At 40.3% G+C, this 27,675-nt stretch overlaps 1 protein-coding gene across 2 annotated transcripts in view; it reads right to left on the reverse strand.

Moving 5' to 3' along the window:
- Positions 1–27,675, reverse strand: part of vps13b (vacuolar protein sorting 13 homolog B) — a 303,806-nt gene that overhangs the window by 15,453 nt on the left and 260,678 nt on the right. For both annotated transcript variants that reach the window (XM_088306201.1, XM_088306202.1), the window contains exons 47-58: positions 14,295–14,450; positions 12,742–13,008; positions 10,095–10,178; positions 9,209–9,384; positions 6,223–6,393; positions 4,420–4,627; positions 4,143–4,331; positions 3,581–3,727; positions 2,386–2,672; positions 1,914–2,041; positions 1,628–1,824; positions 301–419 (exon numbers count right to left, since the gene is read on the reverse strand). In XM_088306201.1, the coding sequence (XP_088162327.1) occupies positions 301–419; positions 1,628–1,824; positions 1,914–2,041; positions 2,386–2,672; positions 3,581–3,727; positions 4,143–4,331; positions 4,420–4,627; positions 6,223–6,393; positions 9,209–9,384; positions 10,095–10,178; positions 12,742–13,008; positions 14,295–14,450 (2,129 nt within the window). The remainder of the gene's footprint in view (positions 1–300; positions 420–1,627; positions 1,825–1,913; positions 2,042–2,385; positions 2,673–3,580; positions 3,728–4,142; positions 4,332–4,419; positions 4,628–6,222; positions 6,394–9,208; positions 9,385–10,094; positions 10,179–12,741; positions 13,009–14,294; positions 14,451–27,675) is intronic.

A 27,675-nucleotide genomic window follows, 5' to 3' on the forward strand; every position in this document is an offset into this window, starting at 1 on the left:
ATAACAAACACCGTCTGAGGTCATTTGCTTACATTAACCTGATACTTAATCACATAGATCTCCAGCTATTACAACTTTAATGATGTTTAGTGTTGATGTAATGGAATAAAGCTGTTAGAGCCATGTCCTGAAACACTTCGTCATTGTAACACAGCAGGCTTTTATTCCGCTCCCGTGGTGGAAAAGATGGCACTTTGCATGTTGCGTCTATTAATGATTTCAGCAAATCGAGGTCATCTGGGGCTTTTTGGCTCATATAAATACACCAGTTGAACCAAGGAAGTGTCTCTGCACACATACCTGTTTTGTCGGGTGATTACAGAATCTACACCACCCTCTGGTGACAGAGAAACAACCAAGGTTCCTCTCTCATATCCCACATCAATGTAGAGACAACCGAAACCAGGCAGGAACACCACCTGGGCAACAATTACAAAAGACAACAAATAGTTAATAGCAAAACCATTCATGTTCAGCATAACAACTACGAAAATAAACACATTTCCACCTATGTAAAGAGCGATCCAATTGATCGTCTCGCCCCAACATTCTTTTCGCAGATGTGTGCTCGAACATGCATGCGTCACATTTTAACCTCCATCACTCCCAGATCAACATGATCAACTCCTCATGTGACAAAACGAAGAGCCCACTGAACACTTCACCCAGCAGTCATAACAAGCCTGAACTTTGACCTCTCACTCGTACCACAGCGGTCAGATGAGGACCTCGCAGTAACCAGAGATGCGCGGCCTCAGCCTCAACCCCATCCTATGGCTGGCTAGACACAACACTAAACATTACGCACTTTGCTGGTTACGCTAATCCCCGACCAGCTGATCACATTGCTCAGACTTACTTTAACTGAATTGAACTGAATTGTGTTGCACAGATGATGATGAAGATAATAATACTCAGTTTTGGCTCGACACACGTAATTTCCAGCGGTGTGGAATTGTACTGTATCATACAGAGTCTCTCGTGTCTTATATTTTGGATTAGATGATCAAGAGTAAATTATTAGGATCTCAATTCGATGCTGTGTTTTTCTACACTTCTGCAAACTAGAAATGAAAAAAAACCAAAAACTAATTGTTTAACTAATATCTCTCAAACGGTATCAATCAGAATTGAATTAGTGTAATCAGAAGCATCACGATCATGCACTCATAGTAAATCATCGTTATTAAGTCAGTACCTTGTAGCAGTCGTTGTTTGTCAAAATAAAAAAATTAAAAAAAAAAAAAAAGGAACGAAGACTTAGAGCAGGGGTGGGCAAACTTTTTGATTGGTGAGCCACAATGGGTTCCAGGAGCAGATGGATGGAGTGTTTTGGTAAAAAACAAACACAACATTTAATTTTAAATTAAAATGAACAAAAGCATTCCAACAAAATATCTGTCTTTGTCACACCAGAGTATTTAGAAAATAAAACATTAACAAGGTTTATTAATTTAATTTATTTTAAGTTTGGCGGGCCGGATTAAAACATTTAACTGGCCTCATGTGGCCCCCGGGCCGTAGTTTGCTCACACTTGACTTAGAGCGACACAACTTCATAAATCTATTAGAAAAGAAAACCAATTTGGTTGTTTTGCGTGAGTGATGACCAAATAAACATTTTTACCTGAGTACCAGGACAGTTGATGTCAATAGGGTCGGTCCAGTCTGTGCTGCCAACATCTGCGGTGGTTTTCAACAGCAGTGTGGGCAGGGCTTCTCTCTGCCTGCAGTCGGGGAAACTCGAAAAGTGATGGTAGAGCTCATGGTGCACGCAGCTATTTGCAGGAAGAAGACAACAGTACACCCCGGTCCTTGGGGTTTCTGTAAAAGATCAAGTTCAAATATTTTGTAATACAAAGAGGACGTGGGGAGGAGGAAGGTCATGCATCTTCATCGTCTTTCCTTCTCACCTTTGATGTTCTCTTTAAGCAAAAGTTGGATAGGACATTTATTTTGAACCAGCATGGGAGGGCAAGGATCCTCATTTAGAGTAATGTATGTCACTCCAAGGTGCTCCTGGTACGTCAAGACTATGGCCCTGGAAAGGCAAGTTTAAAGAAACAAATCGAGGATAAATATTTTGATGGTCTTTTATAGCCACAAAAAAACTGATATGAGTGGCATTCATTGCCAGCGCCCCGACAGATGGAAGACTAACAAGTCTTAAAAATGGTCAAATTCATTAGAAAACATTGCATGAACTGAGCTGAAGCAAGATAAGTTCAGGAACTGAAAGTGGGAATGCAGAGGGACTTTCCTCCTTTGTTTCATGACTGTTGCTTAGCAAGCTAACAACTTTTCAGCTCCTCCGCCAGCTCGGTCCAGTACCCTTGCTCTAAATTGACCGCTGCTGCCACAGAGTCTGCGATAAAGCGAACCCACCTGCTGATCGGGCCACCCTCACAGCTTGCTTCACCGGGAACCGACACACTCTGCCGAAGGAAGTCGGGTCGGATGAGTGCGGGGAGGCTCCATGCTATTGATCCATGTCTGGCATCGAGCCTTGATAATGAGCTGAAGAGCATGCATTTCACTGGCAAGGGGAACTCCACTTTTCCCTGATTGCTGGCTTGAAGATGATCCCAGCATGGCAGAGAGCAGGGTTTGGTCAGAGAAGACGCTTCGCATGGAGCCAGGCTGAATGCCGTAGTCTCTGGTATGTCACAGGCCTGTGCAAAGTACATCTCGTAACAAAAACTTGATCTATGTTTGTCTTTACAATCAAAATCAATGCAGCAGCAGTTACATAGAAAAGTTGAGAAACACGGAAAGAGAACTGAGGACTGGATGAAAAGAAAAAACAAATCACTGTCCATGCTCAAACCTCATTGTTATTATTAATTTTATTGACTTTTTCCAACTGTGCTTTGTGTTACTTTGGTAGCTGAAAAGTGTTGAGCTCGTATGAAAGCCACAGAGATAGGATCTGAAGAGATGAGGAACAGACAATACTGTTCTGTAACACTTTCAACATTTGCACTCACTTTGGTAGTTATTCAAGGCATTTGTTTTTAGGATTTCAGTATGTTCTTTAGTGGCAACTGGCACACTTTGGCATTTTTCTTTAGGCAGATCTGAACGCTTGTAAAAATGACATCATTACATTGTTGCTCGCTTTGGGGACAAGCAGCAGATGAAAGCGAGACGGCAAACCTGCATCCAATTCTGGATGTTCGTCTAATACCCTTCCTTACAAAGTGCCATTGACTCATGGTGAGAACAGTGGAAGGAGAGAGGCGGAGCAAAATGATCTGATGGAAAATGGCTTGCCGTGTCCTTCTAATCCCTTTGTGTGGTCGTGACTGGCTTTGTTTGAGTCATGAGCAAAGTGTATTTACTGTACGTGTGAAGCTGGAGGAGGACAGGACAGCCCTAAAGCAGCGCCATACAAGCAAGCAAACACATTTTGGCCTTGTGGGAACGTTGCTCTTACGTTAAAGCATTGTTATGCAGATTGACTTGCCAAAAACATGTTTCTATGATGCTGTTCTCCGTGTGTGGTCCTTTTACTTACACAATGCAATTTACTATATTGAGGTACAGAAAAACACTTAGACTCAACGTTCAAGCTTTTTACCTGGTTATCACTTCCCAGCCGGTGGTCAGTCAGCAGAGGCCTGTAGTGTATTGTGTAAGGAGTGCTGTTGACCAGGATTGTTCTGTCCTCTATCTGGAGAATCTGGATGCCATGTTTGACCGTAGATGACACACAGAACTGACACAGCTGTGAGTGAAATGACAGGCACATACAGAAATATTAGCTATGAAATTCTTCATACAGCCAAACATTTACCTGTTTGCATGAGTTACTATTGCATTAAAAGCACATGTTTTATATTCAGATAGCACTTAGCAGCTTTGATATTAAATCCACCCGCATAATCAAATGATAACTGGTCCACCAAGGCTGAAGTCTCCTTAAAATGTCTAATTTATTTGACTGAAAACTAATGATTTATCCCATAACACTCCAGTCCTATAAGCAGTAGAATTTCTCAATAAATTGTACATGGGTGTACCTGGTAAATGTATTTTCCATTTATCTTTTTAGGTTTACTAATGCATGTTATTCGTCGCCACCATTACAAACGAACAGTCATGAAAACATGTTGAGTTTTTCAATTCAACGTGTCCCTCACCTTCTGTCTGCCAGGGACGGCTCCCAGAGTGATGTTTGCCTCTACATATCCTTCCTCATCCAAGGTTACCACTTCTGAATCAGTACCCTCCTTCCATCGAGGTGAGGTTAGATCATGGACGAGTTTCATGGCTGTAGACTTGTGAACAGTGTTTGTTTGAGCCCAGTAGACGCCGATTTGGAAAGCTTCCTATATCATGCAGAATGGACAGTGCGTAATGAAGAGAGCGGGTAAAGCCATTTCAACTTAAAAGTGCATGCCGTGGATGCCTCTGTACCTTGAAGTTAGGCGGTACTATGACCTTGCCAGCTGGTATCTGAAGCACAATGGTCTCTCCCTCAAAAAGCCACAGATCCCACTGGGAGTGATTAGCTAAGAGGGCCCAGGGCAGCAACTCCACCAGCAGGGTACTCAGGCCCAATTTCCAGCACGATAACTTTACCTGCATGGGACTGTCCCACTGGGCAAGGGGCTCCGGCACTGACCTATTAGAGGCAGTAGTGCAAGTACCGCATTTGAAGTCACTCCAGCCACATCAATTTCATTTTACTACTGCAGCTAATGATTCAATAAATAGAAGCAGACAGTGATCCGGGAACAAAGGAACAAATCTGCATTAATATTGTTATACATCGTAATAAATGGCTATGCATGGTTAGTGCATGAGTGGATTTAATGGAACCTGTAATACTGACATTGTTAATGACTTGTTCTCTGCAGCGATCTTAGCCAGATGACACAGGCATACCAATACAGTGTTGAACTTGGTACAAATGTAAGCCACAGCATCATGACTCTGTGACTGTAAAAAATCTCCCCTCAGACATAAACAATAAGGACATACATATAGACAAACACACAGCTACCTGTAATGCAGCACCGATAAACAAATGTCACTGTCAGTTTAGTTTAACTAAACAATTTAACATAATTACCCCAACTGAAGGGGACAGTCTCTCCTGTCCACTTGCTATGCTTTACACTCCTTCAGTAAAGCAGTAGACTGCCTCAAGCAGTCATTCAAGTGAGTTGGATGTAAAATGATGCCACTATCAATCAATCTATCACTCTATCTATCCATCTATCTATGTATTGAGAGAGAGAGAGAGTGAGACATGACGAACACAGTGATGCAATTCACACAAGTGCTAAACAAGCGCACAGTTTCCAAACAAGTTTTGAGAAGCTAACAAATATAGATGACAAACATGGGAACGCACATTGTCAAACACATATTTGCACAACCATTTCACAGTCTTGTGAATTGTAAAGAGCCTTGAGACGAGCACAACGCCCTCTGAGCTCAAGCTCAAACCCATTAAATGTGACCTGGTCTCGACTCCGCTCTCGAACCGCCAGTACTCCGCTCGAGCTACCTACTTCCATTGTGGTTAACCTTTATTACATACAGTACAGCTTTCTTATTCTTTTTTTTTTTTTTAACCGCAAGTTTAATTGATACATTGGCCTTGCATTGGAGGTCAGCCAAATGTTTGGCTCATGGGTAGATTGCAGGGCCCCATGAAGAAAGAGAAAACAGTCAAACTATTACAATGTCATGGATACGTATTTGCCCTCTTCTCTAACATCTTAACAATCGTTATATATAGTGTAAGTTAGTGTATTATATTACATTTACAAGCGTAAATTGTAAGGGTTTACCCCACCTATTGACCAAAGTCAGTTTTAACAAGGTTTCAGTTCATTCAGAATAGGACAAGGGGTAGAAAAAGAATGAGACTTCCGCACATTTCTGAGGGATGGAATAGAATGGTGACTCGACCTCATACGCATGGAGAGCTGTTGCGTAAATGAGGTTAACGATTGACCCAAAATGAGCGGAAAGAAAAAATGAGTCTTTTTTGGGGAAAAAGAGCTTATGATAAACATTTTCTAGTCATTTGTACAAACACTGCACTCCACATAAGGTGTCGGGTCCACCATGATATGCGTATGAGCTCTGGAGTCATAATAGAGACAACAGGCAAGGTACCATTGGAATTATTCAAAGCTGTAACTGCTGCTATACACTGTACAAACAGTGGTAGTTTAACTTGAGGGCACTGAGGAGGGAGCATACCTGTCAGTGTCTTTGGCGATGTAGGGCCATGGAGGCTCAGCGGGCGCTTTTTGACCATAGAACTCACTCAGGATGTGTTCCAGTTTGTTCTCATCTCCATTCTTGTCCAGGATCTGTTTGATGAGGCTTGTGGAGATGGGCACAGCACAGTGGGAAGCATCCTTATCTTCGCTGAAAAAGAAAGCAAAAACATGCAATTGGGTGAACATGATTTTCTAGGAAGCTTGCACTCAAAGTAAGCTTATATGACTGCTTCAAATAAAGATACACAAGAATGTTTCGATAAAGTGACTAGTTAGTGTAGACTAAATTAAAAAAGAGATGGTTCAATAAATAACAATCAGAACGTAATGCATACTGTAATTTGAATATGCCCCCCGCCAAAATCACCCTTAAACAGCTGTTTTTTTCCCTCTGTACTGGTGTATAATACGGTCCTCCGATTTGTTGGTATTTTTTATCATCACAGTGAAGAATGTGAATGCAAAAAGATTCCTAACACATCAATACAACAATTTTCCCATACTTATAAATTCGCACTCTGCAGCATTTTGCCCCAAAATAACTTTACAGCAAAACATTTTTTTTCTGCTGACGAGCTGCTGCTGCACACGTCAACCCAATTCTCAGGAATATAGGGAAAGTGAGTGGGATGACTATTTAATTTGCAAGTCAATTTACAATGTATGGCTAATGCCAGCAGGCTACAGTGGCCCACTGCCGCACGACCATACAGACTAAGTGCAGGATACGAGCACAGAACAGGTACTTGCCTTTTGTCATGAAAACAGTGCTGAGAAGAATATTAATGAGGTAAGTAATAAGGACTTAAAAGGAAACTAAGCTCTTATTTAGCAGTACTGATGGGACGACACAGAAAACAAGAAATTCAGTGCCCATAATGCCAGAAAACTCATTATATAATTTTTTTTATTACATAAATTTGTAATGTTAGAAATAAAATATGATGTTAAGTATGCCTATTAAAAAAAACAACAAAAAAAAATAAAAATCAATCTCTTGGTACGGGTAAATGTCTGAAAAATTGTAATGTATTTTTATCGACTTCTACCATACGGGAGGATCATATTAAATTTGTCTTTTTTTTGAAAAAAAAAAAAAGCATAATAATGACAAGTAGTTACAATAATCTTATAGTGCGTATAAATGCCTACAAAGTACAGATTAATGGCGGTCAATGAATGGCATCCATTCTGCTTTAAAAAAAAAAGAACTGAGGGGTTAGTGTTTTATGGATCTGGGACAAGAAAGATGAGAGGGGTAAGGTGTTGACAGGAAGCTTTTCATTCAAAACACTTCCTGGGGGTTAAACTTGAAGAGGCTTCTGACTGTAAGCCTCGGTTTTCTATTGTGGTTGCCTAGATGACCTGATCAGGACATGGTGGTTATATTTAAGACCTGTCTGTCTCTCTTGTGTTGCACCCGCAGCGCTGTCCATTATAAGCCGCAACTATGTGTAATTACAGGAAGGAAAGCTGAACCGTTGACCATTGAACATTGAAAATTGAATCCATCCTTGAGGTTTGCGTGCGTGCGTGCATGCGTGTGTGCATGCGTACGGGTAAAGGTACATTCCCACTTGCGGATTCTGTTGAGTGCATTTGCGAGTTTGGAAAGGGACGCACTGAATTAGGAACTAGGGAAAGGAGAATGGAAGTCTGTGGTGAGACATGGTTTATTCAGGGGACACGGAAAATACAGGGATCATTGTGGTTGCAAACCAAAAGGACAAGACACTAAAATGTTTTTTGTTGAATCTTTTTGAGACTTATCTGAAACAACAGGAGCTAAATACACCTCGTATATTCCACTCAATATTACTGCGGTTCTTTTAAGGCAGCACTAATCAAAACAATCTTGTGACCAGATATCAACTCCCCAACCCCCCAAAAAACTTTCTCAGGCGAGTCAATTACATTCAATCAGTAGTTGCTACCAAAAGAATGAACTTCCCTCAGTTCAATCTCAAAACACGACAGTTTATTCATGCACAGATGACAAATACGGTAGGAGTAGCTACCATACACTGTATACATCTGGTAGTAATTTCCCAAGGGGCCACCCACACTGACGCATAAACACCAATGTTACTGAAAGTCAAAGCAACTGACATTCATACATGCGTGACATGACACATGAGGTATGATGATGATGATGTTATCCAGTGATGTTATTGCACTTTGTTTCCTTCAGATGACTTACAGATGCATGGCCAATTATTTGAGCAGAAATGTTGATGCAAATGACGTTTCATCGAAGAAGACCCTTCAATGGTCAACTGTAAACCGTGTCTTACAGGATGTATTCAGCAAGTGAACAAACACACACAAAGATACGCACACGCATTCCCACTCATAAAGAGACTGAGTGGGTGTGGCAGACAATGGTGACCGTCTATAGTGATGACTGTCACACCTAATCTGACACAAATTTACACATAACGAGCTGATCTATGCCACACAGAGATACTGGATGCCCACATGAAGACGAGTGGTACTGCCCACACCATCTTTCACGAAATATCACCCAGAGCCAAGGTGTGACCGAAAACCTGCTCTCTGTTAGAGCCTCGATGTAAATTAGGGGTAATTATGGTGAGACCTGACATGTTGGAATTGAGGTTGGGTTTCTACTGCCAAGCTGACTTCCTGCTCCCCTGAAATGGTGTTTGGATCTCCCTGGATTGTGAGCTAATGTTGGCTAACAGAAAGTGAAAATGTGGTGGAACAAAATCTCAAGTGTCTCTCCCACTACACGAGATGGAAGCATAACAAGCCAGAAAAAGAGTCAGACTGTCCTTTGCAACAACAGTTAAAACAAGCCGAAAACATTAATAATCTGCCACAACGAGAAGGAACAAGACAAATGAGTCATTTTCTCTGTCTCATATTTTACTACTGCATAAATCTTTACAACCAAAATGTTGATGCTGTATTGATTATTATTTTGATGAATTACTATTTACCTGGCCTGAAAAGTGAGATGATGCGTGAGGTCTGCTTCAGTGTTGAACAGAGGCTCCTGGTGGCCTTGTCCGAGAACCAGCTGGCTCTCTCTCAGTCCAAGGCTTCGCTTCTCGATGTGGATGATTACTGGGTCTGGCAAGTGGCTCCTCATGACAAACAGAGGACTAAAAACAACCTGAATGTGGAAATTGATATGTAGATGGTATCGTGCATAAGTCAAACAAATTTCTATTCAAGAAAAAGTCATCTAACCAGGACTGGGCTGACTAAAACAGATATCAGCCACTAAAGCGATTGTTTAGAATCAAGAGGTTCACTGGGATTTTCAAGGTAAAATCACAATGGTCATGAAATGAAAGTCTAACTTTGTTTAATTGCTTTCACACTGCGCTAAGAATACGATCAAAACAGAAATAGATTCGGAAAAAAAGAGAACTTCAAGCAATACAAAATATGTCTAATGAAGACGCATTCAAGTATTGTGACTACATTATTGATTACAATCATTAAAACACATTTGTTGTATTCAGGAAAATGTGCAAATTTCGTTGACAATATATAAACTCTTTTCAGTCTCTTTATATGTTTTTTTTTTCTTTTTTTTTGTTTTAATACAGCCAGTACTGGACATATAATTAGATTTGACAGAGAGAGACAGAGGCAGGAAAACTACAGCATTGGGTCACTGGTTATGTGTTTTTGATTTTGATGATCCGATTCAACATACAGGAAATTGGATTGCGCTTCTGAAATAAGTTTAAAAAAGGTTGAATGACATTACACACACTTGAGGGCAATAGGAGCAAGATATGAGATTGCCACTTAAGTTTCCATCACAATTTAGAAACACAAAAAACAATTGAAGTATGAATCAAGGACACTCACCACTCTTTGCTGCATATGGGAATCAGGCTCAATAGTGATGAGATTACACCAGACAAAGAGCAAAGAACCACCGGAACATGGAACCTGAAAGAAGGCAAAATCCTTTTTAGTCGGTCAGCCGCCATACGAGTCTTGACTGAGTAGATATCAGTTATATATTGAACTTTTTTTCTTGGATAAGCAAGATTTTAAAGGCCAAGAATGATTTTTTTTCATTCATTTTTATGTCTGTGCCTCATTGGTTTCATCAAAACAATGGGATGCCAAAGTATTCAAGTAGTAGTTAAGTAGGTACCATATTTTCCGGGCCATAGGGCGCTCTTTAAAGTCCCTAATCTTCCCCAAAACAAACAAAGCGTCTTGTAAAGAGACACGCCCATTATATGGACTAAGCATCACTCGCGACCATCAACCCTTTTACTCATTGGGCTGTTCGGAGTGCATGTTAGCACACCCTGCTGGGCAAAGTCTGAGTCATCTATGCTTCTAATTGACCGTGACTTATACATTATGTGACTATGGTGTTTGGGTGATGGTGTAGGAGAAAGCTGGACAAAAGGGCAGCTGTCCACAATGTTGCAGTCTGTCTTATCATTTATGTTATTGCAAGCAAGAAACGTCCCAGGTTTAGACAACAGATTGCAAAAAGCCCAAAGCACAACAGCACATCTCTCTAAACAGACATGTGATTGGCTGAGTCTGAGTGGCTCCCAAGACGCCATTGCTGTAATTGGCTAAGGCTGAGTGGCTCCCAAGAAGCCATTGCTATAATCTTTTTGTGTTATTTTTATTTATTTTGGGTATATAGATGGCATGAGAGATACATGTTTTGTGTTAATCTTATTTCTTTGTTTCATTGTTTGCTTGTATGCTGAGTTTTTTTTTGGTTTTGATTAGAAACCGTGACTCTAAGGAGTGTGGTGACCAGTGAACTCCCTCCCCTGACGTTGTCTAGTAGACAGTAGACACCTTTTCTTGGTTAGAGTCATTGTTATTGGCAGTGATTCCTAATAGATTCGTGACATCTGTCATTGAAACGGGGTGATACCTCTGGCAATGGCAACGATCTCTTAGGGGATTAAGTCCTGGTGAGCTGGCATCAGCTAGCGCGAGCAGCTGAGCTAGCGTGAGCAGCTGAGCTAGCGCCTTGTAGTGCGGCGCACCTAGTATATGCATTAAATACGGTAATAGCGCCCTCAACTGGTGTTGCACCCTTTGGTGCAGCGCGTCTTATGGCCGTAAAATACGGTAATCTTTCCTTTGTGGAAAAGATAGACAGACTAAGAGTAAAAAAATGAAAATAAACTAGGGGAAGATCATCATAACCTCTCCAGTGCTTTATAGCCAAAAATGAGACAGTAGACAGATGCAAAGTATGTGGTTGGAAGGATGGAAACGCAACACGAGCAGGTTGCCAAAGGATGAACCAAAAATAAGGGAGTCAACGGCAACATAGTCAAGGTAACCAGTGTGTGGGCGAGGCAGAAAAACAACCAGAGGAAAAGCAAAGCATTCAAATGAAAGTCTGACTTGTACGGATGCGATAACAGCAGAGGCTGGAGCGGAGTGCAATCAGCGGATAAGCGAGAGGCTCATAAAATATCAAAACAAAAGACAAAGACAGCCCCGGCTGAGAACAAGTCAACTAAGAATCTGAGTGGCAACATCAGTGAGGCAGAGATCATCTGGTGCTAATCCAGCGGTGTGAAAGTGTCTTGGAAGCATCTGCTAGTGCCCACATATCAGCTAGTGTTTCCTGTTTAAAGTGAGTGATGTTATGAGTGAGCATAAACTGTATTTTCTGCCTCTTAACATCTTGGGGTAGCAAAAAAAAAAAAAAAGGAACACATTTGCAGGGGATGATCACAGTTTGTTCTCAAGTGATGTGCCATAGCGGCCACCCAGAAAATGTGCTCACAGTTGGTGGTCCAGGCAACAGTAACAAAAGGGTGCAAAGATGAAGATATGATTGTGGTTATCTGCTTGCCTGCCTTGCACATTCTACCATGATGATGAATGGAGCAGCCAACTATAAATGCACTCCGACTGTGTATACAGTATATATATCGTCAGAAAGGACAGTACAGTAGCAGACGGTTTGTGTATCTGATGGTCCGATCCAAACGCAAATTTGCCATATGGGAAGTTGATACGTTCTTCAAGGGGCCAAAAGGCATCTGGGGTGTCTTTAAAGCAGTCCAAAATATCTGAGGGTACCACCTGAGTGGCGAACCATTGGAAAGACAGGCAAAATGTTCAGATCACCAATTACTTCTAACTTGGTTTCTGTCAGCCAATTCAATCGCGGCTAGATTTGTTTGAATATTAGAAAAAAACAACAACTATAAACAAAAGAGTAAGGGTGGCAACTGCTGCTTCACCATTAAAATCACAACTGTTGTATTAACAGCAGCAAAATAGATTAAATTAAGATGGACACTCATTTTATTTCAAGAATAGCGCAAGAAGGTGAAGGTACCGGTAGATTGTTTTATTATTAAAAGCCGTACGGTTAAAATGGCCGCAAGATTTTGACCCAGCATTTTATTCTTTATTTCTACCTTTATGCCATTTGTTTCAAAGTCGCAACTAAGGACATTGGAGAATCCCTTCTAAAGATTACGCCCAGATTGTCAAACCAGTTTACCTGTACAACAGAGCTGCTGGTGCCCTTGTCCTTCCTCTCCAGCTGCACATCCTGGGACCAGTCATCATCTCCTCTGGCCCTCACACACAACTCTGTCAGTTCAACATCTTCCAGAATATAGGAAGGCAACTTTGTTCCTGCCTCCAGGCAGTCACAATGTTCTTTGACCACTGTCTGAGCATCAGGCCCAACATAGTGCTGCACCAACCGCAGTTCAATATCCTCAGTCAGATAGCTGCACATGACCTGCCGTCCGCAAATGATCACCTACAGATGGAAGAATAGACACCAACAATGTAAATAGTACAATAGATCACTACAGAGGCTGAAATTTTCACATTTGGACCAGCGCCAAATAGTACAATCGTTCTTCGATAACCACCTTCTGCAAATATTGTAAAGATTCATGCGTCATTTCAAACTTGAATCGTCTGGTAAAGCAAGTATTCTTTGTGCTAGTGAAAGAGATATCACTTGCCTCAGTGTGACATAAAAACAAAAAAAAAATGATCACATATTGAATATAAATCATGGGTTGTCAATTATTTTTCAAAGCGGCCACAAGATTATTACTTGTATTTTTTTAAAATTTTATTTTATTTTATTTTGACTTCACAAGGGTCGGTTAAATTGTTGTGGGAAACTTCTTTAACGCAATTGACGAGTGGTGAGGGTTTATTGTGAAAAAAGCGAGAGAGCAGTTAATTATGTCAGCAGCCATCAACTGTCTCACGCTGAGGTTGCGTCTTGCGAGTTGGATTGGACCACCACCCTTAGCCAATCATTTGAGCCAATAGAAAAAAAAGAAGATGGATGCAGTGTGTGGGATTATGAGAAAAATCGTGAGAGACTAAGCCTGCTCTCCTCTGTCTGGAGGACAAGAAGGGAAACATGTTGGGTCATTGACACTGTCAACAAGTGTATGCGTCATCACTGTAGTTTGATGACATGATGTCACTCTGTTTTGTATTTGTGGAAATTGCAACATGATTGCTGGTGTGAAAAATGCAAATACAGATGGTTCATGGTCTGTCATTGCCTGTGATGTGGACGAAGTGGGCACACGATATTTCATGTTGCTTCTATTGGTATAAAGCAAAATTAAAAAGGTCAGTTCAGTAGCGCAGACAACTAAGACCAATGTTGAAAAATAAACTGTCCGTGATATTAAGCGTGGTACTGTAAATGTAAATCATAGATTAGAAATAGTACAGTCTGCTATAACAAATAGTTATAATAAAAGGTAGTTGTTACCTAAAACATTTATTAACGTTCCCCTGCTTTTTGTTTTATCCCCAAATTAACGGCACCGTTCAAGTTTCAGATGGTCTGGTAAAGTTTTAGAAGGCTAGAATCATTTTGCTTTAATCAAAAACTATATAACAGATTTACTACCAACAAGAATAACAATGAGGATTTATGTTTTTAATCAACCCGTTATCAAACCAAATATTTTTTAAAGACACGTCATAAACAAAGGGGGGAATTTAGAACAATAAACCATTATGTGTCATGTTCTTGTCACTGTAAAGATATCCTGACATGTAGTGTACCTGTTTCTGGACACCGTTGAGCTGCACCACCTTGATGATGAGTGAGGCTGTGCGGCCTTTGTACTCGATGGTCCTGAGCAGAGTCCCCACATTGTCCACACTGAAAGCCTCAGACCAGCGCCAGTTACCCCAGCCTTCGATGCAGATGTGGAGCAGCTGCAGCATGGAACAGAGACGAAAACACACAAAAACAAAGACAGAGGCACACTTAACATCAGAGGGTAGTCGCCTTGCTCTTTATTTATTGCTAAGCAAAAGGCACATAAACAACAGGATTCTTTGTTTAAAAGATTTTGGTAGGGGGACAAACACAAAGTTCCTGTTTACTGGGGCAGAACAGGCAAGCTGCTGTACAAAAATAGACGGCCGCACACACGAGAAACTGGCTGGTGGAAAACAGCTGATGTGGAAGCAAATTGTGGCTGCATGTGTGATGGATGTGGACGAGTCTGTTCCGCACACAACGGAATAGGAGGCAGATCGTTTGGCCCGCTACCATTTCAGCTTCATATCCATCACTTCAATATGGAGCACACCCGCGTGTATGCTCGACTGTAAACACACTGCGTCGGCAAGACAATAAACAGATGGTGAACAAATTTACATTGGATAACATTTTCCAAAGGTTTTTTTTTCATATAATTCCTTGAACCATGGGTCACGATACAGCAATATTGATGAGGATGACAACTCAATTCTGTGTTTGCAAACAGTGAGCGGATGAAAACCGCTTTGTATGAGACAGTGATGTTCTACACCAAAACTTACAGAAATCAAAACCCAAAAACATGATCGTCCATCAAAACAGGAGACTACTCTCTTTGTAAATCATTTTCAATACAAGTATCTGGCGATGTCAAGTTACTAACCAGCTTTCATTCAATGGAATTGTAATGCCATCGATATTTTCTCGTTTAAGGGTGCAATAATTGCCCCTGATATTCGTTTGGAAAGTTATACTCCCTTCGTCCTCATAAACATATATTAAGTATGGTCCACACATTCTCAATAGGGTGGAGGTCAGGGGATGATCACAAGCTTTATACCCATTGCAGATAAAAATTCAATGCCATTTTTTTTTAAAGGGTATGATTGTGTCTTGTTTGGGTATTATTTTATAGTGGAAGGACCGGATACTCTTTTATTTGTGTATTTATTTATTTTTTTGCCAGAGGTCATTTTGACACCTTGACACACTGTAAAGTAGTCCATCAACCCACTCCAGTCCAAAACATCACTATGCCACCACCATGCTGGGGCGCGGTGGCCTTCCACCAGTAGTCATTTATGGAGCTCTGTAGACCAGGATGGGCAACTTGAATGATGGTGGGACCACTATTTTTTATCAGTACAACTAGGGTGGGGCAATTGGGGGACCACACACTTTCTAGCCAGATGTATGACAAACATTCCATTTTAAAGAAGGACAAAATACATGCCAACACGTGAATAGCAAAAAATCAATGTATAATTGCTGGAATGCGTTTGGGAAAACTGGAGCGGAAAAAAACAAAACAAAAAAACTCATGGAAAAAAATGTTCCGAAACATCCATGAAAACTCCAAAACAATTCCACCAAAAACTAAAAAAGATTAACTCGAGGCCTTTGTGAGAACGTTCGTTTTTATCAGAATAACCCCGCTTGTTCGAGATACAATATGCTAATTTCCAAGAAAACCCAATCTACATAGCAATTTGGAAACAGTATGGAAGTATGAATCAGGCGGATGCCAGTTCAGAGTGAAAACTCGCCTCATGCCCCAAGTCAGGTAGGCTCCACTTTACTCGTGATTGTGATCGACAAGCTGTGGATAAAATTCTTTGTTGGTGTGACAAAATGATGATTTCTGCTGGCTCTATATATCTACAAAAAATTTAAATTCAGAAACTGGCCGTATATGATTTTAGTCATACAATGATGTTTTACTATGTAATAATGTAGTTAGTACTACAAAGACCATACTAAATTACCGTCGTTTCTCACCACTGACCAGTTCATTGATTCACAAAGCACACGTGTGATATGGTAAGGTCATTCAGTGATTGTCCATATTTTTATCCTGAGCGTGACATGACGAGAGCTCATATGCCAAACAATGCAGTGTTGTGATGAAAAGATCACAATACAGGAGCCGGATCATAAATACGCACGCTAGATCTAAAGCCCTCTCCCCTCTGGAGGCAACGAGGCCGACATTCCACCTGAGTGAACTCTCCGTGTTCGTGTTGCCGCCAACACAACTTGCAGCTTGCTTCAGTCACAGAACAAGAGGCAGAATGCCAGAAAGGTAAAGAGTGGAGGGGACTGAGAGAAACACATAGCGGCTGGCTTCAATATACTCCCACTCTTGAGTGGGTTTGAACTACTTTTAAAGATTAACACGTTACTTTAATGTTCTGAACTTTTAAGCAATCTTTTTTTTTTTGGGGGGGGGGCAGATTTCTCCCTAGGTCAGAGGGCATGGGGGAGCCCTGGTCAAGACCTTCTATGTTTCCCTCCACTGGAATCGTTGCTCAGTGTTTGAAGGCAGATTTCTTTACAATAACATTCTTAATCAAAGCCTGAATTCACTTTATTTGAGAATGTCTCTACTTCCTTTTGGGTGAGTGGAAGTGACATAATTTCTAGGATCTCCTTCCCTGTGGGCTTGATCACAGGCAAAGTGGCGAAGTGGTGTAAACTACCAGGTGGTGGAAGTTATGGTTAAGCCTCGGGGTGGAGAACTACTTTATAATCCCCTAAAGCAGCGCGAGCATTAGAATAAAGTACCGTCAAGTTTGAGCCGCTTTGTAAGCAGCCTGGTATGAAATGGAAACCTTTTAAGTTGCAGTCAACTTAAAAGCCCGCTTTACATTCTTAGTATTAGTTTCAGTCTCAGCGAGTCGCCGAGGAGGGCTGGGCTGAACTTAATTATGAGCCAAATTGTTTGGTAGTGCACTTACTGGAAGTCTGTGTTGTGCCTCAGCACCATCTGTGAGGACTGTTTTGTTATTTCAACACTTTTCTCTCCTTTAACCTCGCCGTCCCTCCCTCCTCTCTGTGCACGTTATCACGCTTGTGGCTCAACTTGACCTTTGAGACGGACGTCATAACAGTGTCTCTCCTCAAACTTCAAACGCCGACGACGTCTTAAGTCAGCACAGCTCTGACTCAAGCAATGAAAAACAAGAAAACATCACTAACACCAACTGAACACGTAAGACAACAAGAATGAAAAATACAAAGCTGTTTCGCCTCTTTCTGACTTATCCAACTTTTGTGACACAGAAAAAAAAGACAGTCTGCCACATGTGGCGGCTTTTAGCCCAGGAATCTAGCCAGACCTTGCACTCACATTCAATAAACGCAGAACCCTACCAAGAGAAAGCATTATTGATGTAAGACTTTCTTTTTTGGGAACAGAATTTTAAAGTGCACTGTTGTGCAGTATTGTAGAAGAAATGATGCCAATACAAGAGTAACAATCAGGTCAAGAGCATTGTGATTGACAGCTAAATGAAAATTGGAGGGAAAAGTTAATTATGCAATTAAGCCCTAAATTATTCATACCCTTGCCAAAATGTCAAGTTTCAAAGGAGACTCTCATGCGTGTTTTCATGGAAGATGTCAGAGTCAGGGGGTGCAAAAACGGAGTCCGAGCTGACCTGAATGGGTTTGATGCCTTTCTCAAGGGCACCTCGGCAGGAGTTGGGAAGCAGACAAACATCTCTCCAACTAGCCCCAAAGGCCAAGTCCTAATGAATGATTGATCGCCTCGTCCAAGGAACTCCAGCACTTGTGCACGACGGAGTGGAATTGTTTGCCAAAAGCTAATCTTCAATATTAGAGTTTATTAAGACTTTTCAAAGTTGTGTGTTGAGTGAGAAATAAACGTGAAGGTGAAATCGCAAACCATTCCTCTTTTGCACAAATCCATGGGGAGATATTGTGATTATGTTTAAATGATGGCGGTTTGTTAGCTTCCAACATATGACTGGAATGATCTACTGGGGGATTATGAAACAAAATGGTTGAATGTAATCACACCAAAAAATGTTGACTCTTTGAGTGCACTCAACTGCAGACTGTCTGCCATCTGGACACTGAGTTAGGGTTCCTGCCTTTGTATCACAAACGATTCCAAATCATTTGGAGATTAGGAAGGAGTAGCTAATCTTTTTAAAGATTACTATTATACGACAACTACATTACAAAAAAAAATAATATTATGATGATGATTAGACTCACCCATGGTTGAATTATTTTCTTTTGGTGGGAGGGTAGGGTCAATTACCAGCCTGTGATGCAAAAGCTAACCACAGTTGGAAGAGATGGGCATTTTGTCCCAGTGACGGTCCATCCGCCCATTATTGGAATGGAGGACGAGAAGTTTTTTAAAAAGGACGGATTAAGCAAAGACGGAAGTGGGTTTTCATCCGTCCCTTTAATTATCCCTAACCAGGTCAAGTACCGCGTGTATAGAATTCAAATATTTGCACTCAGAGCAGGATGAAATCTTCTAATGCTGACGCGTGTACTGGCCCTTCAACTGAGAGTTCAACTGAGAGCGTGCTCGAGCGAGTAAGAACATACTCAAAGTGAGCAAAAACACGGAAGCGATACGTGCGTCTGTGTGAAGAAGTGATTGAGAGGCAGAACAAGCATCTTACATTGTGTTTAATGTGAGCAAAGGGATGAAATGCAATAAATATAGCCATCTGGACAGTGCAACCATGGTCAAAGCTCATCTAAGAATTTGCCTGTGTGAAAATAAGAGTCTGAGAAAGGTACGGTAAGTTCTAAAATCATAGCTGTGTTCAGCATTGATTGTTAGTGTTTAGAAAATAGATAACACCTCATTCAATAACGTGGATGGCGCCATCGTAGTTTTTTTTTATTTTTTATAAATTTCCAAATATCCATATACAAACAATTAAGGCACAAACTGAATACAAAAACTGCATAGTTGAACAACAAGGATTAGGGTAGGAAGAAAAAAAACCTGTCATTTTTGTTCGTCATGACATCTCAGGATTTTGAACTGTTGATGTGGGGCTTTGCCTTGAGGTATTTACATCGATGGATAAAATGTTTTGCAAGTGAAATCAAATTGTTCACCAAAGAGTCCAAGTCCTTTCTCCTTTAACTGTACTTCAACTTTAATGGAGAACATGGAAGTTCTTCGCTCTAGCGCCGCGCCATTCTAAGCTGTTTTTTTTTTTTTTTTTGCCCCACCGAATCCGCCAGAGTCTCCGACTCCTGATTGGTTAATAATTGTGGCGCAGTTATCACGCCTGCATCGTAAGCGTAAATCTGCGTTTTGTACGCGTAGAGGAGAGAGAAGCCGTAAGCGTAAAGCCTATTTTGTGCGTACGCGTGGTGGGTCTTGTACACGCGAAACATATTTTGGTACATACAAAACATGTTTTCGTACGCAGTATTTGATATTACGCTTCCGTAATTGTGGCTTGTACGCGGCATTTCACATTTCGTACACGTGAAACTCATTTTTGTTCGCGCCATTTGACATTACACTTACGTAATTGTGGCATAAATCTAACGCCATAATCATCTTGATCTCAGATTCATCATGAGTAGGACTGATTCATTTCTATTTAATGAAAAATCACATTGATAAAAAGGCTTGGATTAAATCATATCATACCACTGGATGTATTTATCTGATATGCATAAATGCCTTAGTGATCACACATGGACTTCAATGATTAACACAAGATGACCTTTTGAGTTTTTTTTTTTGTTTCCAAACCAAATATGAAACGGTCACAATGATGACATGAAAGTCGACACATATCCAACTGGGACTATCTACGGCCTCATATGATTGGTACCACATGACACAGATCTTTGTGGTTGCTACGGAAATTATATGCACCAAATAACATGAGACTGACATATTCAGAAATGCTGGTGACTTCTGAAAGGCACCCGACTTCAAATGCTAATAATAACTGATGAGTCAATCAAACGAGCAGATGCTTTCATAGATCTAAGTCACATCTAACGTCTGCGTCGTTTTATCCATTCTCAGGAGAAATGATTAGTGACAAGGACTCCTGTAAAAGGTGGATTGATTTGACTTAGTCATAACCAAAGCAATCCCTTCCTTCTTTGCTTTGCACGTGCTCACATACTACTGAGATATTGTCGATGTCAGCATGAAGAGGAAAAAAAAAACATCTGGAAAAAACATTCTTCACCCATCTCTGTTAATAATTAATCATTATATGTATAATATATATTATATACAATAATGATAATCATTCCGGTGGGACGAATTGCTTTAGTCAAAATCAAAAGATAAGTGGTCAAAAGCACATTTTAATCAGAGATGGTTTCACGTGACCCTTAATGTATTTAACAAGCAGATTTTAAATGTATTTGCTCCTTTTCTCAACAGATCAGGTTTTTGAGACATTTTCATCATGTTTTTTTTTGTTTGATTCATAAAAGCTTGCACAATACGGATTTTGCCAGGTGTTTCAATTTACAGCTCTGATATTTCCGAAAATAAATCCACCTGTTCCTGAACCTAGACCTTAGCATATAAATATTACCAAGTATATTCAGATATTACATATTATATCGTGGTTAATATATCATTATTATTATTATGAGAAGGTGAAAATGTGTTAGAGGAAAAAATAGGGCAGGTTCTGAATCAGCACATAAAAATCATCTAAAAAAAAAATAACTGCAACTCCATAAAAAATAAACATTTGTTGTCTACTGAACAGTTCAGTAGTTATTCCAGATATTCACTTGTAAATATTATACGCAACTTAGAAGACGGCGTTATTATTATAAATATTATTTCTATATAATGCATAACATGAACGACTACATTCTAGGTGAGCAAAACTATTGTAACAAACAGACATAAAAATATATTAAGACAAATAATATATATATACTCCCCTTTCGCAAGTAAAAAGCACACGTGAAAGGGTTTCAAGTCTGGAGATTGACTTGACAAGTCCGAAACCTTCTTCTAGCACTTGATGAACTCCTTTCAGGCTGTGAGGACTGTTTCATCATCATGCTAGATAATGAGGGATCTCCCAATCAGAGTTTGGCTGGAGTCTTTTCTTCAATTGGCAGCCTGTTACTTTGTACAGCAGTGGTTTGGATGGGGATCGTCAACAACAAGTACTCGCTGGGAGCATTTGCAATGCGCTTGATGTAAAAGACAAAGTCTGAAGTTGCATGCATTTTTTGTCCCGCAGTTCTGCATGCCCACAAAATGTTAACCTGCTGCTGACAATTAAACTTGTAATTAGCTACACCAAAGGGATGCTGAGCGCGAACTTGTCCAACATTACAGCAGAAGATACGGATACAGTTGCATTTCCCATCATGTCTAGTGACGTACTGTAAAAGTAGTAGTTGAGTGAGTTTGTTTTACACACTTGGTGCTGTGTGTGCCCTATTGTCATTTCTGCTTACACTATGACTAAGGTTAATAATAATACACATATATCGTGAATTGATCAATGATTTATTTTGTCCCTGAACGGCCATATTTCTTGCATATGCCAGGAACCTCAAGAATGAAGTACAGTTAAAAGTGGTAAAAACAATCTTACTCAAAAAAGAATAAAGACTAGACTTATAAGATGAAAGAATCCATGAGTTGGGGATGGAGACACCCAAGGAGGGAGGGGGGGCTGCATTTTTTTTTTTCAAACTGCTGTACATAGGCCTATATTATCAACAATAAAACATTTTGAATTGTAAAGACGATCCTATTCATATTCTGAGCTATAAATGCTATTCTGGACCAACAGTGGCATGTACTTCCTGGTGAAATGACTGAGACCACTTAGCTGGCCTAGCCACCTAACAAATTAGAAACAGGTTCGCAAGAACATGAAAGAACTTGGATGATTGTGCTCTGGAAGAGAAACACAATGTTGAATGGCAGGAGGAGGGGAAACGACAGTAAATGAAAAGCGAGAGCCAGCATTGTCCTTGCCGCGGCAGTCAGGGCTCACCAGTGTAACAAGAGAATTATGGCGGCGCTAACATCTGTCTGCAATGCTTCTCTCCATGGCGCCCCCTTTCAGACAAAACAAGCACAGCACCACACCATCAAAGGACAAATTTGCACGTCTGTATGACGCTATGGTTGACAGGAAGACTTTAAGAGGTTCGTGCTTAACTAATATAGTTGCATAGTTTTCTCATTATCTCATTTCAACTTGAAGTCATTTCAACAGCTTCCAAAGTTCCAAGAGATGCAGACACAGGAGGTGTTGGCACCAAATAAGGGCAATTTACAGTGAGAAGAAGCTGAAAAATTGGGAGGGAGGACATAAGTAGAAAAAGTCCCTCAAATGGATGAAAACAAAGCTCAGTGAGAGTTTCACCAATATTGTTCAAATCAATTATTGTAACGACACTGGCAAACACAATCAACCCTCCACTGCGCTAACAACTTCACAGAGCATCAAACAAGTGGCACACTTCAGAAGATAACACTGTTCTGTAAAGCAAATCTGCGAGCCCCAGAAAACTCTGGTTCCGTTTACGGAACACAAAGCCACGACCGGCTGACTAAACCATTCACACAAGCACACAAATGATATGAATAATAATACTACGGCTAAAAATAATAAAATTAACAGCATGTGCCCATAGAGCTGAAATACACTTTACAAAGGCCCACTGTTAAGTGACACAGACAATAGAGAGGGCAAAAACTAACAAACAAATTAACAAGGATATGAAGTTACAGGCAAATAAAGCATTTGAACGACGGTTTATTCATCTACGACAATTCCAGGTATAAACTTCCTAAATACTTTGACGCGCAGTCGAACCGTTCATCACGAAAAGCAAGAGCAACAAAAATATTCCTAATAGTGGTTGCGTTTAGAAATACAATCTAACACATTTTCACACCGACCCATTTCATCACCTGAACTGAACACAGACCCTGCAGAGCCAACAACTTTCTCAACTCAAGTCAACACTTCACTCATTACTTTAAGACATTTATCCTCATGGTGTGTTCATGTCACAGATTTTCCTTGAACGAAAAGCTTTCTTTCTAAAATAGTCAAGCAAATGTTTAGGCCCCATAAAACACCCCCGCAAATAATTTCAATTAAACTGGAAGTGTTTAAAAAGCACTGACACGATTTTCCAAAAAAGATACGAGTCGGGTCATAACAAAAGGCTTTAGTCACAGTAGGAGACTATATTGTGTGGCTGACATCATGGCCCAATATGATTCGAGGAACTTGTTGGAAGATGGATCTCAATTGCTTAAATCTGGAGTCACAATGCGGCAGAGTCATTAACAGGACTTTTGTCATGTGGAGTTTGACTAGAAATGGTATTGCTGCCCAAACACAGTTACAGTCCTTTGTTGTAGATTCAAGGCCAGGGACTTGGCAGGGAAGAGCAAATATTTTCATCCTTTCATTTTTAAAATGCTAACAGATTGACATGTTTAAAAAATTACAAAGGAAAAAAAAAGACTCAAAGTTCAACTCTCATCAACATGGTAATTGAATTAATTCCCCATGTCAGGAAAAAGAGCACTTCCTGTGGGACAAACTACAGAGGGAGTTGAATTACTTCAACACATAAACATATATATATACACAGATACGAGGAGCCATGACAGAAAAATGGCTCATCTGATACACACCATGGAGTCATAATACAATATCACAGAAAATCAGCGCGAGAAAAACAACCCGCCTAAGTAAATATTGGGCGGCTAGAATTTAGAGTGATGAGAGGGATTTAAGAATACTGAGATAAAACAGTAACAAAGTAGGTGGTGATGAAGGAGACCAACTGTCCTCATTGCATTTTTCATGAAGTTCTGGCTGTAGAAGTTGAGCTAAGGCACCAGGGAATGGAATGGATTGGATTGTTTATTTCAAAAGGTTGGATGGTAAACAAATGGAGGGTTGTGAAAACATATAGAACAATGTAGAATCAATCATTACTTTATATTGCTGGACATGTTCGATAAAAACGCTTCATCCCCTAATAGGTCAATTCAATTTTATTGAATTAGCGCCAAAACATAAGCACTCAACGAGCACAGATGGGAAACAGTTTAACCTTGTCGGCCTAAGAGTTGTAAATATGAATTTGAAGTTCTGCTTCCCACACTCTATTGTACTGCAAAGCAAATCCAGGGTGCCGCGTTCATTGCCGTGATAACTAGGCCAACGCGACCACCAGCTCAGAGTGTCAAGAAAAAAAGCAGGCACCGATTTAAAGATCTGCAACAACAAGCAAGATGAAGATGGCTGCAGTGACGACCAGCCAAAGCTTGTCCAGGGAGGAAACACACAATGTACTTGAGCTCCACAAAATCAATTAAATTCTTAAATGATGATACATTCGGTAGGTAAAACTTCTCAAATTAAAGCTGAAGTTGACACTTCAGACTGACTGATTTCGATCAGATTAATGTGGTGTCCAAAAAAGTGAACGTGACCAATTTGTTTTCGTCACATTTTTCCCCTTCACCTCCCATATTTTCTGTACTGAGCATTCAGAATTTCCTTCACCAAAAACAAATCTATTTGTAGGTAAGGTTTAAATAGAGCAATATTCTTTTGTCTTGTTTATGTTCTGATCATGTCCACGGGTAAACTAATCTCGAGCTGCCCTGCATAGCCAGTTTGATCTTCAGCCCAAGTCGAAGCTCCATTGGAACGGTTTCTGATAAAGGACCGCTACTCAAAGAACCTTCCAACACTCACTTTTCCCACAGAGGTTTATAATGTCAGTATGGGGATTGAACCGATGACCACTATTGCTCACGCTCCAACTATTAGACTTCTGGGGAACAGCAATCACTACAAAGAGTCAAGCCTAGAAGCCTGCCGCCGGAGTAAATCACTATATATTCGAATTCTGATAATTCCTTGTAGGCACTTGAAAGCCCCAAATCCTGGGGGCTTTCTACGCCCCTCTCCCTGCTGAACCACAAGAACCACAAGGATTTTCATCAGCCAGGCTGCTTCCTGTACTGAATAGCCAGATATTTCAACTATCCACACCACACGCCAGAGTCCTGAAAAACAACAGGGTGGAGTGTGAGACCAAGAGATGTTAAGTGCTTCTAAATATAAAAGTATGTACAGCACGACGCAATGATGAGTTTTTAATGGATGTTGTTAATCACTAGATGTCTCGTCGTCTATGATACAGTATAAATATACATTGCCTAGGTTGGTAACTGCTGGGGTGTGAAGGCATGCGGGGGTTTGACTCGCAAAACTCCACTTGGAGCGTTGACAGTCTCCAGACTGTAGGACACATTTGATCACGTTGTGTAGGTGTGCGTAAGGGTCAGGTAACAGCCGACCTGAACAACGTGACTGCCTCATTTATCCTTTTTAATGCAATTTATGGTTGTGATTGGCAGAAGAAACAGGGGTAAGAAAAAAAAAACACAGGAGCACTGAGAGGGAGTGTGACCTGAGTCAAGGTTCACGTTTCACTGAGAAAACACTCTGCTGGAGCGTTCCTTGGGAGAGAAGTGACAGATATCCAGAAGTATGTCAACATCATCATCATTGGAAGTGTTGTCTGGTTGGACTGCTTCGACTCAGAACCATTACTCACTTTGCTTTTACATGTTAACACTATACGCACCTCCCTGAACACAAGCACATAAGGAGTAGCTCCACTCATTTCAAGGAAATGCCTTCTCTCCGTACTCCTTTCCAAATACATCTATTAGGCGAGAACAGGTGACGTACTGTAAATAATGCTGCATTCCCACTGCGACCCCAATTGTCCACGTTCTACTTACTACTAGAAAGTGGAGATTGCGGCGAGTCGTTTTGGAGCAGATTAATAATACGGTGCTACCTTGATTTACGAGTGCGACTGTTACTTGTCAGGGTTCATAACCTAATTTACATACATCACAAATTGTGAGTGAGACACTGGATGCAAGGCGGATGCTGAGGTATTCTCTGTCTCAACCTAGCAGCGGAGTATCTAAGGCTGACGTTTTAAAAATATTATTCGGATTGGACTGCAGCGGATTATGTATTCAATCTTAAAGACAAAATCCCATCGGATTGTGTGACTACAAAAGTTCCACAAATGTAATTGTTCCAATTATAAACAAATCGCTATATTTATTAGCAATGTACATTAGAAATGTTGAGGTTTGCCATTCCCACATTAAGAGGAAAATACCGCATTTGTCCATCTTCTGTACAAAATGACTGCCATTATTTTCGAGATTATTAAAAAACATGTCTTTATGCTAACTGAAATCATAGCACATACAAAGTAATATACCATAAACCTGCATCCATCACAGGTCATACATTCGCGACCCACCTGCAAAAGATGAACATATACAGAGACCATCAAAAAATAACCTCACTCATGCTTTAAACACATTTACACGTACACAGAAACAAACTGGAGGCATAAAAATAAAATGGATAGAAACCACTTATGATGTAGTATCGGTGTCCATGCAAATGCATTTCAGAGGCGGGGCCTGGCGCTGTGCCACGTGACGTCAGCGGGTACATATGTGTGTGCGTGTCTCTGACCGCAGCTTCTGAGGAAGAATGCTGAGTCACTGTTTCACTGTTTTCCTATGCGTCAATAAGCAGCTGAAAAGGGCATTGGCAACTCTGGTGTTTCTTTTGAACATGCAAGAGCATTACAGTAATTCCTATTATAAAAGCTCAAAAGAAATAAAAAAAAAAAAATGAACCAAAATATAGCGAGGGAACATGAAACTGCCGTTATTCTTGTAATTCTAAGAATGTTCATCCTCAATGCTGCCTGTTTTTCTTCGAGTCATTCTATAGTACAATGGTCAATTTTGTATTTTCTCTGTCAGAGGTCCCCAAACTTTTTGAGGCCAAGAACTAAGTATTGTACAGACTTGTGAAATGACAAATTTGCTGACATTTTGTTTAATCAGTCATAATAATAAGAGCTTTTGGAAAAAAAAAAAAAGAAAAAAAAAAGCTAAATCTGCTTCTAATCAATGGACTAATCCATAAGAGAATCGATTCTATAAAGATTTGTTTGAGAAGGCCCTAGTTAATAGTAATAATTGACAACATTAATTTCTGTGAAGACTCTGATCATGTTAATAATGTTTCACAATAATTAGGAAACAGATTACAGTAATACCAATATGCAACAAGCAACAAAACTTTCCTGTAAAATCAAAATGCCCCAATGAGCTATTTTTAGAACAGGCCTGTGGTGCTAGTCATGTGGTACTTGGGGGGCTACGTTGCTGATTCCTGCTCCACGTCATCACCATCAGAAAACTATTTAAAATAGTAATCGTGATCATTTAAATAGAAATGTTTTGAATACAATTGTTTATTTTATATACATTATTGTATAGTTTTTTGT

Source organism: Idiotropiscis lumnitzeri, chromosome 10, assembly GCF_059441095.1.
Source record: "Idiotropiscis lumnitzeri isolate Australia: NSW breed Sydney's pygmy pipehorse chromosome 10, RoL_Ilum_1.0, whole genome shotgun sequence".
NCBI classification, from domain to species: domain Eukaryota; kingdom Metazoa; phylum Chordata; class Actinopteri; order Syngnathiformes; family Syngnathidae; genus Idiotropiscis; species Idiotropiscis lumnitzeri.